General features: G+C 30.8%; 1 protein-coding gene across 1 annotated transcript; it reads left to right on the top strand.

Annotated features, from left to right (window-relative positions):
* The first annotated feature begins 5,050 nt into the window (after positions 1–5,050).
* On the top strand, positions 5,051–11,013 carry LOC145791075 (glycosyltransferase BC10-like). The gene is made up of 2 exons (XM_082870890.1): positions 5,051–5,661; positions 10,125–11,013. The coding sequence occupies exons 1-2, from the start codon at positions 5,125–5,127 to the stop codon at positions 10,767–10,769; spliced, it is 1,182 nt and encodes a 393-aa protein (XP_082727016.1). The 5' UTR covers positions 5,051–5,124; the 3' UTR covers positions 10,770–11,013.
* Positions 11,014–14,994: the final 3,981 nt, after the last annotated feature.

Here is a 14,994-nt window from a genome sequence, read left to right as displayed (position 1 = left end):
TATAAAGTAGTAAACGAGGCATTACATTTACAACGCAGCATATATATAAGCATGTGTAGCGCAATCTATATTTATATAAAATACCAACTTTATATTTTTTTACAATTCATATTACATTAGTCAGAACATGTTAGTGTCCCATCCCTATGGTAAACAAAAACAAAAAGGCAATAAAAAAGGGATTAGAACACATCATGGTCAGTATACAAAAAGATTTTCTTCTACCCAAAACTAGAGTGGTGGGTCAAATGGGCTGAAAAACCATGGGAAATAGTGCTGCATAAAAAGATCAAATTCCCACCCCAACGAGACTACACAAAAACACATCCACACTACTTGGACTGTGAAAATAGGGATGGACTGTATGTATCCCAAAAATGCTCGGTCGACAATCCAGTCGGGTGTCTCAATATATGACAGGTCATTATTAAAGTCAACATTTTGAATATTAATTATCTCTAGTGGGTTAGAGACTGCGGTGAAAATATAGTCCTCAGGGTACACGTTCCCCCTTCTGGCCACAAAATCTGGGGGTAGCAGGCCTATGACATAGTGCGGGCGGTCATGTCCCGGGGCAACGCCAAAGACACGAGATGGTCTAAGAAAACGTCTGCGTGTATCGACAAGGCTGTGCCTCCATAGTAAATGTGGGATATCGGTAGAGTCAGCCTGGATATAAACTGGTTGACCCATCAACTGGGTAAGGCCTGGGTGCAGTCCTTTGATTATGTCTTCTGAATCTCCCCAACCCTCAAGTGAGGCAAGGGCAGGGTGCTCGGCTAAAATTTCATCTAAATTAATGGCTTGGAGCTCATCCCAAAACACATCATCAAGATTAATCTCTGACATTCCTACAATACCAGAATAAATGTGAGATTTTACACAAAAGGATTAATGTTGCAGGTAAATATTTATTATTATTATTATTATTATTATTATTATTATTATTATTATTATTTTATCTTATGTTATTTTATTATGTTTATTTATAACTTTTCGAACTTCCTGATCAAATTAAAATAGTTTCTTTTTTTTTTTTGAACCGTTACCACCTTTGTCACGACCCAACCCTAGGGGCTTAGAATTGGAATCGCAACTTACTAACTTATTTTATTTGTAGCAAATTAAACCGCGCAAACGGAAATAAAAATAATTAAACAGGAAATCACTCTACTTCACTATTTTAATAAGAGAAAATACATTTATTTCATTATTCAGTGACCGGCCCCGAGTAGAACAAAAGGAAACAAATATATATATATATATATATATATATATAAAAGAGAGAAGAAGGAAAAAAAAAAAAAGTGGTTCAACATCAATCCACGTGTGGGTTCTATTTCGTGAGGTTATGGGTTTTCCCTACATCTTGTCACCTAAAAGGGTAATAACTATAAGCACACAGCAGAGTGAGAAATATTATGCCAAGAGTACAGGGAATAGAAAATAACGATGGTTAGTTAGTTAAGTCAAAATATTTACATAACTCAATTTGGTAAATAAATCATTTAAGTGACAGAAACTGAAATACATAAATTATGAAAATAAATAATCATAACCATGGTACAGAACAGAACAGAACAGAGGTCATAAAAGTGACAATCAGAATAGAGGTTAATGGATCCATGACAAACGGAGGACCACAAAGTGGCCAAACAGAGGCCAATGGTTATTTAAGTTCCCCAAGGCGTGGGACTCCCGTGGTGGTACTTACAAAACATAATTGTTTATAAGGTTATAGTCAAATATTCTTTAAAATTTAAACAAACATATCCATGGGTTTCATTTAAACAAATAAAGTTTAGAAATTAATTCACGTAACTGAAATATTTCTAAAACTTAACTTGAATTAATATAACTTATAAAATATAACTTGCATAAATAAATTATGATAAATCAAAATATATGTAAAATATATTATAATAACTCAAGGTATAATATAACTCACATTAAAATTGAGTCTTACTAATTCTTTTATATTTTTGTTGGTTTTGAGCTCCTCCTTTTCTATTGATATCATTTCTCACTTCTTTTTATTTATTTATTTTTCCTTCTTTATTTCTCCGTTCACTTACAGCACCTCCTTCCCTATTTATACACATACTTCAAGTGATGATTCAACTTTATCCTAAGGCCCCAAGGTGATGATTCACTCCCCCTCCCAAGCCTAGGTGTCCAGCTCCCCCCCCCCCTTCTTTATTTTAGCAAATTTGTAATCTTGATAATTAATAATACTTGATTTGCTTTTATTTGATAAACCTGGGTAGCTAATATACCCCAAACAAATCTAGTACTTAATTTACCCTAATAAATTTTCTTATCATATATTTGATAACCATAATGACAAATTAATTTACATAACATATATAACTTATTTATTTTATAAATGCCATTATTATAATTCTTATTCCATATATTTATTTTATTATTATTGTTATTATTATTTATTTATTTAACCTATTTATTTATTTAATATCTTTAACTCTAATTTGACCCAACTAGTATTATAATTCCATATTTTTGTTAATTTGGCCCCAAATAATAATCCCTAATTAATCACATATTTGGTAGCCCAATGCCAAATTAGATTTTGTATTTATTATTATTTATCACATGCACCCACAATTATATATATAACTATAAATATTTATGTGGTATTTAATTAAACGTTCAGGGTGTCACAATACACTTTTCTTTTTCTGTTTTAATGGAGAAAATTTTCAAATTCTGAACAAGTTGTTTTCAAGTTTTAGTTACAAGCAGTGAAAACTATAAAATTTTGCAGTTTCAATTTTTTTTTGGTGCTGGAATGAATCATGGTTTAAAACTGCAAACTGCAAAATTTTGCAATTTCATAACATATTTTTCAGTTTGATTAATAAGGATAAATACTTGATAAATCTTTGCTTTACAGTTTCAAAACTTGCTTTTCAATTTGATCAATATTGGAGATTATGTGCTTAAATCCTACAAAAATTTAAAAATAACACATGTTTTTTCCCATTGTTGCTGGTTTTTGTCGTTACATTTTTTTCTTTTGGTTTATCAATATTTAGCACATTTTGCTATGATTTTTCGCTCTAATTTCTCTATTTATTTTTTTTCCAAGAATATTCTGGACATTCCAGTGAGTCTCCAATAATTTTCTTAACGTCTAGCGAACATTCTGGACATTCCGGCTACTTCCATTGATGTTTAGAACACTCCGATGAACTTCCGACAATCCTCCGGCAACTTCCCGAAGATGTTGAACATTCCGGTAAGTTTCTGGTGATCGTCTGCTGGAAGTCAAACGCTGGCGGGATAAAACAGCGTCTGTAAATTAAAAAAGGAAAAAAAAGATTTTTTGATAGGAATTAAAAATATATAAAACTAATTGGTACAAATATTTTAATTTGGAATTAGATAAATTTTGAACTTTATATATAAGACTTATTGGTAAGTTTCCCAAAATAATTGAGTGGGTTCTTCACCCTTGGGCTGCTACAATTATAGGCCTGGGTTCGTTCTTGACCAAATCACCCACCTAATGGGTCAAAGTCAACCCACCCTAGAACAAAAAAATTGACTCGGTCCATTTTGTAGCAACCTCGCCCAGACCCCTTGCGAGTTTGATGGATCATTTCATTTATTTTTTATAATCAAGTTTTGGATTAATTTACATACATCTCGATTAACATTAAAATCTTAAAATTACTAATTAGACAAACTTTCAGAACTCCAGACAACTAAAGTTTAAAAGTTCCACCGTCACCAAACCTAGTAATCGCCACTAGCTCAAATTTGGAAATAAATAAACACTATAAATGATATCAAACTCATTTATATAAAAATTGAACCCTTGATCTCACATTACAAAATGGTACGACATGCTATTAGGTCAAAGGAGGCTTGGTTCACATTTTCAAAACTTACCACCACAAAAGAATAAAAATGTTGATTGAAACTAAATTAAGTAAATTACATTGGCCTCCCTTGAAATTTAAAATAAATATATAAATTTCATAATTTTAATATAATTAGATAGACCTCTTTTTTAGTAAGATTAAAGAGATTAAAATTAATATAGATGGTATAAAGACATAATGATACACAATGTAAAATGTACATTTCAATGTAAATAAGATGACAATACCATTTTTTTATTCATATTATTAACGAATTCCGATAAAAATGAGGTTAGGTCTCATTTGAGAATATGCTATTTTAGTAACTTTTTGACTTTTTAATTAAAATATGAGATAAAAAAAGAGTAATGTTAGAGACCCCAAATATTCTACCAAAAGTTTTACCAAATGTCTCACATGGGTGTGGGACCCACACAATGTAGGTCCCATGTGGGTCCCACACCCATGTGAGGCATTTGGTAAAACTTTTGGTAGAATTTTTGGGGCCTCTAGCATTTTTGATAAAAAAAAAAAACTAGTATGTTTAGAGTGACTTTTTGACTTTTTACGAAAAGATGTGCAAAAGAAGTAGAGAGAAAAGAGAATCTTTGACTTTTTGGTATATGTTATAGACTTTTTGACTTTTTTAGTAACTTTTTAGCTTTTTAGCTAAAATGTTAACTAGCCAAACGAGGCCAAGTATTATATAAATTAAGACTTTAAGGGAGTGTAATATAATTATGTCAAATTTGTGAGACTTACTTCATTTTTACTAAATCTCAGGAGACTTTTTGCCCAACTAATTTTAGCTATATATTTACAATATTAGACTCCTTTTACGTATTTATACGTAGGAAAATGATATATAAACTCACTTTCTAGACTTATTTTGTAGATTCAATGATGTGTAAGTATGATTAATTGATGATTAGGAAAGATATGAGAGAGAGTGATATCCTTATTGATAGCAACATCATCAAATTTGAAAAGTGAATTTAATTTTTGAACTTGAATAGCAATATATCTTAACACTAATTTTATTTTGAAATTTTATTTTATAACATTAAATTAGATTAGTAACAACAATTTTAATAAAAATAATGCGGTCGTTTATTGTAGGTAGGAATCCCATAATATTTTATGATATACCATTACATTTTATTGTAGAATTAATCATTATATTGTGATAATTAAGAACATCATCTAATCTCTCTCTCGCTCTCTCTCTCTCTAAACAATGAAGAAGAATCAACACCAAAAACCACCAGCCTCAGCTGCTAATCTCCTTTCTTATTTCATCTTCTTTGCCTGTGGCATAACCTCTGGGATTTTACTAACCTGCTATCTCAAGGACTTGTCACTGAATCTACTAATCACCCACTTCTCTATCTCTCATTCACCATTAATTCTTCCACCACCACCAGCTACCCAACCACCACCACCTACTCCTCCTCCATCAGCCACCAAAACTTCCAAAACGAATATTAGACCATCAGAATATCAAAAGCCCACACATGTCACGCACGATATGAGCGACGAAGAATTGCTATGGAGGGCCTCGATGACTCCCAAAATTCGTAAATTCCCATTCAAAAGGGTTCCAAAGGTTGCCTTCATGTTCTTGACAAGAGGGCCAGTTTTGTTAGCGCCTCTTTGGGAGTTGTTCTTCAAAGGCCATGAAGGATTCTACTCAATTTACGTGCACTCCGATCCATCTTTCAACCAATCCGAGCCTGAAAATTCAGTTTTCCATGGCCGGAGAATTCCCAGTAAGGTCAGTTTTTTTAGTCTAATTTTTCATATTAAACTTGTGCTTTTTTTTTTCTCTCTCTTTTACTTTAATTTTATATAGGTGGATTATTAAAAAAAATTATTTGCTTGTTTATTCATTATTTGGGGCTTTCATTGATGTTTTAATTTCAAAAATATAGATGATGAAAGCTAGGTTGAAACTAGGGAAGATTATCGGGGGGAAAAAATATTTCATTGCTCTTGAATATAATTTTCTTTAAAAACAAACACAGTATAACATGTAAGAAAACATGATTTCACCTTCACCTTTTGCTCCATGAACTTGATATGTAATGCATCTAGATAGGGTTGACCTGCCCTAATGGCACTTCTTTTTTTATTAGCGAAAATGGAAATTTTATTGATAAAACTCAATATACAAAGCCTCCGTTTGGGAAGTGAAGGCTTTTTGATTTTTTTTTTTACTATTTTAGCCTGGGGCTAAAAATTTGGTTTGAGAAGGACTTTTGACTTTTTTGTAAGAAAAAGAATGTAATGATTATGAGTTGAATGTGATGTTTTGTCTTATTAAATTAAAACACCTATTTTATTTTTTGTGACTAAAATTGCTAAAAAAGCCCCAACCAAGGCTTTCCAAACAAAGCCAAAGAATACTAAAATAAATATCATTAAAAGAAAAATAAGTAGAAGTATCAACGCAAAACTAATCTATCGAAAAGCAAGTGCAATCATCTATCAGCACTACACCAAAAATTGATGAGAAATCAGTACAAACAAAAATGCAAAATCCCAACAACCAAAATTAAGATTAACCAACGCAAACAAAAACAATCACAGCCGGTGGGGTTTACAAAAGAACTACAAAACAAACACTGCCCTAATGGCACTTAAGGCATTATGAAATTCCAAACATGCGTTAGTTAATTGAGATTAAATTTATAAATTAGTTAAAAATTCTTAACATATAACATGTTGCTTTTATTATTTTTGTAAAATGATAATTTTATCTCCAATTTTATGGGATTAGATTGTGAATCGCCATGCTATTTGAGAGACACAGTCCACTTGGATAAAAAAACGGGGGGAGGTTGGAAAATAAATATAATTTTAAAAACAAATCATTCATTGTTTTTAAGATAAATGTGATATAGTATGTGATTATAATTATCTGATAATTTTTTGTACCAATAATCTTCTCAAAAGACTTTACAAAATAAATGTTCTGACTTGATCCCTTGATAATTACACGGTATTCGATTGAACCATTAGAGACAATCCTGATTCTATAAGATTCTAACTCTTTGAACAGATCTACCATGTTTACCGATACATCACATGCTTCCATTAAACTACATGACAATTACCATTTGTAAAATTTTACTTGGGAATGCTTCATAACTGGTCACTATTAAGACTGCAATAATGGGAAAATTAAAAAATTGATGGAAAAACAATTAACAAATAAAAATGTCTACTCATAGAAAATTATTTTCAAGACTGCAATAAATAATGAGAAAACTAAACAATTGATGGAACAACAATTAACAGACAAAAAAGTCTACTCACAGAAAATTATTTTCACGACTGCAATAATGGGAAAACTAAAAAATTGAGGGAACAATTAACAAATAAAAAAGCCTACCCACAGAAAATTATTTTCTTAATAACTTGTGTCAAGTGATGAAAGAATAATGTTATCAATTAATGTACTAATTAGTATATTAATAAATAATGTGACATAATTTTAGAAATTTTAAGTATTTATAATTTGTATAATAGATGGGATTAATCATAATAGCATAATACTAGTTGGTATACTAGTGTGTATATTAATTGGTACATGTAGCATTACTGACAATGAAATTGCAACTGGATACCGAAATTCAACACGTCATCGTATTTGAGTGGGTTGGCCCTTTTTGACCTTTCATTATATAATTGCATATATGGTTTACATAACATGAAAAATTTATCTAAAATTTTATGCTAAAAGTAAATATGTAATATAAATTTAAAGTTAATACTAGAATATAGATTTTTTTTTGTGGAGACTTATTTATAAGTCTTATTTCGGACACTTATACTATGTTAAATTTTGTGTAATTTCTTATAGAGTTTCAAGTCCTATTTAGATAGGAATGTATTCCACAAGATCCTATGAGTTATAAATAAATGGTATTAATATACTATTATACAATATAATGGCAAAACCATATATAAGAAATTGAATGTTATCATAAATCATATCTATATAAATGTGAATTTCAAAATAAATGAACAAGTAACATTTTCACATTTAATTTAAAAAATAAAAAACCTAGTAAGTTTGCGAAACGTAACGTATTTATGTAGATGTTACGTTACGTTACGTCTATGTAGGTGTCACGTTACGTTACATTTATGTAGGTGTCACGTTACATTACGTTTATGTAATGTCTCATTTGATATGGCCACATTACGTTATGTTTATGTAGGTGTCACGTTACGTTTTGCAAACTTAATCTATGGTAACATTCAATTTCCTATATATGGTTTTACCATTATTTATGATATTAACAACTAATATTGAGGGTAAATGTGTCAATAAATTTTACTTGGAAACATAAATTTTTTAGTAGGATCATATGTCGCATAAGTCTCCCTAACAAGACTAACAAATAATTTTCCCTTTTTTTTTCCTAAATCATTTTCTGAATAATTTTTTTCTAAATTTATATCGTTTACCAGGAGATTATAAAATGGAATAATTGAAAACGTATACAATTGGAACACGATCCATCTAACAACGAAAGGTCCACGCGCGAAGGGCATTGGCTTCTTAACCACCACGTCGCTCATAAAATATTATTCAACTCAAGCCTATCCTTTTTTGGCCTTTTTCTTGTTTTTTTTTTTTTTGGAAATAGGAGTTACATTGAGCAAATTACAATTTTATTTCTCATTTTGAGTCATTTTAATTCTAAATATTTTTATTTGGTCAATTTAGTAATTTTTTTCGTATTTAGTGAGCTTTTTTATTTTTTAAAATTTTTTTAAGTTGTACTTGATTAGACCAACCACAAAAGTCAAAAAATAAAAAATAAAAAAAATTGAAAAAAATCCACTAAAGGTAAAAAGTCATGAGCAGTTGGTTTTTTGGCCCTTTTTTTTTCTTTTTCTTTTTTTTTGTCTTTGATAAACTTTTTTTGATTTTTTTTTTAAACTTTCAGATTCATCTACACGAACAAGAAAATATAAATAAATAAAAAAATTGACACAAATTTTAAAAAAAATATTAAAGACAACAAATTAAAAAATATATATATGAAACTTTTTTATCTGTATGCGAAATGACTCCTTACAATGGTCTCCATGTTTGACACCATTAGCATTCATTGTCAAAGTTAGGAGTATTTTTCAAAAAATACACTTAGATTCTGTTAAAAAAATTATCTTTTGATAAATTGACACAATTGAAATATTACTTACAAAAATGATCCAAGGTTCCTATGCTGAGTAAAGGTGTAATTAAACTCTCTTTTTTTTTTTTTAAGATGCAATTTTTAATTATAAAATACTCAAGATTCTAACAATGAATAATGATAGGCCGAAGCATGATGACCACTTTAACATACATTTAATACTTTGAGGATAAAATTAACACAAGTGATATGTTGGAGATCAAAATGACGAAAAGTGCCAATGAAGCATGGACACAAGTACTGATACCGGTACAAGTGTTAGAAATCTGTAACATCTAATTAAGATTGGTGAAACACGAAATATAAAAAAAAAAACAAACATACAAGAAAAATAAATTACACTCATATGACAAACACCAAAATTTACGTAATTTATCCAAAATTATAATTATGTCTATGACTATTGTGATTTTTACTATGATAAAAAATGTTACAAAAGATTGCAGAGATAGCGGCCTCCCTTCAATTATAAACATATAAAAATTATGACAACTTGTTACAAGTATGGAAATACTAGAATACCTCCACTCCAAATCCACATTTAGGATGCACACTATCCTCCTGATAACGAATTCACTATGGTACAATAATATGACAACACTTAAAATAAGATACGGATAAAAAAAATATTTTTATAATTCGTTAAGGTAAGGTACAAATTTAATACTAACAATTATGTCTATACAGATGGTGTAATGCTATTTGAGAGAACCCTAAGTTCTTTGATGCTTAAAAATTTCTAGAAATGCCTTTCATTTGTTTTATTTGATAATAGACACAACCTAAATTTATTTTGGTGTCTTACATTTTTAAAAGGGTCATGCTAATAATCTTTTAATGGATATTCATTAAAGATCAAATAATGTTAAAAAAAATAACAATGATATATTTTACTCTTTATTTATATTTATATAGGCAGGAGGGTGTGTTGGTAATAACGTTGGCATATAAATTCATCACTCATGTGCTTTGACTATATAGTCTATATATATTACATCTTATAGAATTCTCGTGTATAATGCAGAAAGTGCAATGGGGAAGTGTTAGCATGGTGGAAGCAGAGCGTCGCTTACTAGCCAATGCTCTTCTTGACTTTTCCAACCAACGATTTGTTCTCCTCTCTGAATCATGTATCCCTCTCTTCAACTTCTCTACCATTTACTCTTATCTAGTATACTCTTCCAAAAACTTTGTAGAATCCTTTGATTTACCCGGCCTGGCTGGCCGTGGCCGGTATCGCCATCAAATGAGTCCCACCATCACAATCCAACAATGGAAAAAAGGAGCTCAATGGTTCGAAATGGATCGAGATATAGCTATTGAGGTTGTATCAGACACAAAATATTTTCCACTATTTCAAAAGCATTGCAAGAGGTCATGTTGTGCCGATGAGCATTACTTGCCAACGTTTGTGAGTATAAGATTTTCGGAGAGGAATTCAAATAGAAGTTTGACTTGGGTTGACTGGTCAAAGGGAGGTATACACCCAGCTAAGTTTGTGAGAACAGATGTGACTATTGAGGTTTTGGAGAAAATGAGGAGTGGAAGGAAATGTGAGTACAATGGGAATATCACCAATGTTTGTTTCTTATTTGCAAGGAAAGTCACACCTACTGCATTGGGTAGGTTGATGAGGTTTGCACCAAAGGTTATGCAATTCAACCCATAAGATTAGAAATGTCATGATGTTAGGGACTAAAGAATATAAAAAGATTAAAAAAAGTAATGAGTGGTTTAAATATGAACTTTTGTATAGTATAGAGCCCACACTCACAGACTACTTTCTTTTAGTATTTTTTTTATGTTTGATTTCTTAGTCGGTTAAAACAACATATACATATCATCATTTATTTGTAATGATCATAGGGTGAAACAAAAAATGGTTGCAAATAATTTCATTTTGTTTTCTCAAATTTGACGGATAAAGTGTGACCTAGTAGATGTAAAGAAAAACAAAAAAAAGAATTTTTTGTTTGTTTGGTTTTGGTTGGTTCTTGACTATGCATGTTTCCTACAATAAATTAAAATCAATAGCCATTGAAATATTTTGCTCATTCTCCTCTCAGAAAAAAAAAAAAAAAAAAAAAGAAGAAGAAGATTTGTTCAAGGGAATTGTGCTCTCAGATTAATGGGTGTTGTGAGGAATATTTTTTTTATTAATTTTTTCCCCATAGTCAGCTTTAGCTCTGTTGATGAGAAATTGTTCTCTTCGCCAAATGCCACCTCTACATAAGATTAATAGCTATCAAAGTTTACAATGATTGTTTAATACTTGAGAAAATCAGGCATTAACCCCTCTCACCTTTTACGTAGAAGCTTAAAGATTATGATAAGAAAGTATTAGGTAAGATCTCTCATTGTTTTGAATGTACTTGTTTAAATCCTTTTTGCTTCCCTTTTTTTTTTTTTTTTTTTGGTTCTATTGTTGCTCCTCATTCAAAATTGTTCAAAGAAATTTTAAATTGCTTATTTTCTCTCAGAAAAATTTCAAAATTGCTTAGAGAAATTTTAGAATTGTTTATTTCCTCTCACATAAATTTCAAAATTGCTTATTTCCTTTTAGATAAATTTTAAAATTGCTTATTTTCTCTTAGAGAAATTTCAAAAATTTTACTAACCGAAGATAGCTAACTCAATGAAATTTTGTCAATTTTTTTGCCCCTAGAATTTTATATTCATCATAGATCTCGAAGAGAAGAATCTAAAATTAAAAATTTTATTTAAAATGGATATCTAAATCAAAAGTTCCTGAATTTTTAAATTTTCAAAAAAGTGAAAGACGTTGAGCAGTGCACTGGAATCTGAAAATTGCCTATGAGCAACTTTAAAATAAAAAACCCATACGAAAATGACTGGTAGCTCGAAAAAAGTGGCCTGGAATCTGAAAATTGCCTATGAGCAACTTTAAAATAAAAAATCCATACAAAAATGACTGGTAGCTCGAAAAAAGTGGCCCGATTTTGGCTTGAATTCGAATTCGAAGACAGAGACAGAGGAGAAAGAGGGAGAGAAGAGAGGAAGAAGAGAGGAGAAGAGAAAGAGGAGGAGAGAGGAGAAAGAGAGAGGAGGAGAGGAGATCGTCGCAGCACCACCGCCGTCGCCTCGCCGCCGCCGATCGTCACGGCACCAGAGATCGTCGCAGCACCACCGCCGTCGCCTTCGGCCCCACCTCCGCCTCCTCCTCCCCCTGTGATTATGCCCCCTCCAATCCTCCTCCTTCCTTCTCTTCTCCTTCTCTTCTTCTCTACCCTTCTTCTTCTTCTTCCTTTTGCAACAAAAACATAGGGAAAAAAAAAAAAAAAGACACCAAAATGACGTCATTTTGGTGTCGAGCCAAATTCGAGCCAAACTCTTTCGAGTTACGTAGCGGGGTCGAAACCCATAATACTTATGTCACATATTTTTATAAAGAATGTAGTAGTGAAAATGGGTGCCCATTACAAATTATATAAAATTATAAATTTATTTGTGAGATTTGAAATCATTGAATGGTCTTTTTTTTTCGTTTTTTTTTTTAAAGAAAAAAAAGAAAATTGACTACAAGGAGCCAAAGAAAACAAAAAACCATAAAAAAAAAAAAAAAAAACATGTTGGTACATATTCAACTTTTGTTAGATTATTATTTTTTAATTTATATTTACATGGTCTTTTAAACTTCAAAATTTAGGAGTAGAAAGTATCAGCTACAACTTATTTATTTATTTTTTATTTTTTTAAAAAAAACCTATTCAAATGGTTGATTTTTCAAAATCGAAGGTGATACAACTAAATTAAAAAAATTATCTTACCTATTAAAACTCTATCTGAAATCTAAAGTTTAACTTAAATTTTTATCAGTTTAAAGAAAAATCTACTGTTTACCTCTTTTGATTCTTTATTCATATGCCATAATACAAATTAAAAATGGTTATGATATTATTTAACTGCAATATAAATTTACAACTGCTAAGTTAATATTTGAAGATTTATCTGGATTATTATTAAAACAAACACATAATTTGGTGGCATAATTTATCTGTACTATTATTAAAAATAAACCGTTGTGAACCTTCAACTAAGCCTAATTCAAGTTTGATGTTGAACAATATCAATAAATTATCCTTTAAAGCTTATTTTAAAAAACACCCTTAATGTCGAACAATTTGGACTATAGTTTTAGGTTACTAAACTTTGAATTTAAGGGACAATAATATAAATGGACAAAATTCATTTCACCTCCCCTGGTTTGAGGCCATATCATTTTTTCCCTTATTGTTGAAATATAACTAGAAAGTTTTCATGTGATTTTAGACCAAAGTGCAACTGTTAATTCCATTAACTATAGATGTGAAATCTCTGTATTACCTTCAAACCCTATATATTTTTTTTTTTGGTTATTTTTTCTTTCTCATTTCTCATATACATAATTTATAATTTCTAACATTAACTTAATTAAATCACAGTTAATCATAAAGTTCGGGTCATTGACAATTTTTTATTTTATTTTTTTTAAGTTCCATGAGAGCCTCAAACAACAGTCTAAGTGGCTTAATAATTGAATCACAGTAGCAACCCAAGGTTTTTGGAAGCCTTAAACTAAATTTCAAAATGAGACCATATCTAATTAAGCCTTTGAAATGTTGGGCCTTCGACAATAATTTTTTTAAAAAAAATATCCTTGTGGGCTTAGGCAACCATCTAAGTTCTAATAGTTTAGTCACCTCCACAAACTATAAAGAATTTAGAGTTAAGAGACAAAATAACAATTCTAATTATCGTGCTAAATGCTTCATGTGCATCAACTCTATTATCTACAACAAATGTTAAATCAGGAGAGAGTATCTGCAGCTCAAACTAGTCCTTAAATGCATTGCTTGGTAAGGGAAAGTATGCCCCTTTGATTGGAAGGAAAAAAAAAAATACACTAGCAGCAGCTATGTAAATGTAAATAAAGATGTTGGAGATGTTATTTTTATTCCAGCACAGCCAGGGTTTTGGCTAACCGATCTTCATGTGTGCCTGCCGTTGCTGCTGCTAAATTGCTAAAGAGCTACTGCAGTGTTGTTGCTGGTTTGTTTAAATCCATACTGGGTTTGTTCCAAAACCCATGGGTGGATTTAAACCATGGCTGCGTTTGGGTGAAAACTATGAACTGATTTTTTGGCAAGAGCCCGCAGGGCCCGACATGGGCCGGCCCGGCCCAAGTCCGGATGAGCCAGGCCGGGCCAAAATTACACCCCTAACTATGGGCTGGTTTTCTTGCCCTAGTAGTGTTGATTAGAACTTTATTTAAAATTTATTTATTCAATGTTGTACTGATTTAGCCTAACTCTGGACTAATTTAAATCTATTAAGTAAATTATGGAGTGTTTCTTTTTTTGAAGGGCGTATTGCATTTTAGGCATGTAATGAACTTCATTGTAACATCTAATTTTTTGGTAACTTACCTACCAAAAAAAAATGTAAATAAATAAAGGATTTAAAATTTTTGCAGAGTTCATAAGGAAAAAGAATGGTGAAGTTCCTGGAAAACTTGAGAAAAAGGATGAGAAAAAGGATGAGCCACAAAACCTGTCCATTACCAATTTTTCTATAACAAGTGAATTCTTATGCATTTGACAGAACATGGGCGCATAGTCAACTACGTTTCAACAACCATCCGAATGACCAAGCCTACTCTAAAAGGAGAACTTGACTAGTTATTTATTCGCCAAAATCTTCTAAATTCAAATGGTACACTCCGTATTCCTAACCATCTTTCAGCCACGATATGATGACAAAGCTATTCTCAAGTTTAGTTTCAGTCGTGATGTAGATGCCTATATTGTTTTCCAATACATGAGGGAGCCAAAAAATTAACTTTCTATACAAAATATGGACATAACCAACAACTAAATAACCCAAAAAACCCATAA

Source organism: Camellia sinensis, chromosome 5, assembly GCF_055761805.1.
Source record: "Camellia sinensis isolate YWXY chromosome 5, ASM5576180v1, whole genome shotgun sequence".
Lineage (NCBI taxonomy): Eukaryota > Viridiplantae > Streptophyta > Magnoliopsida > Ericales > Theaceae > Camellia > Camellia sinensis.
This window is presented reverse-complemented; position numbering and strand designations above follow the sequence as displayed.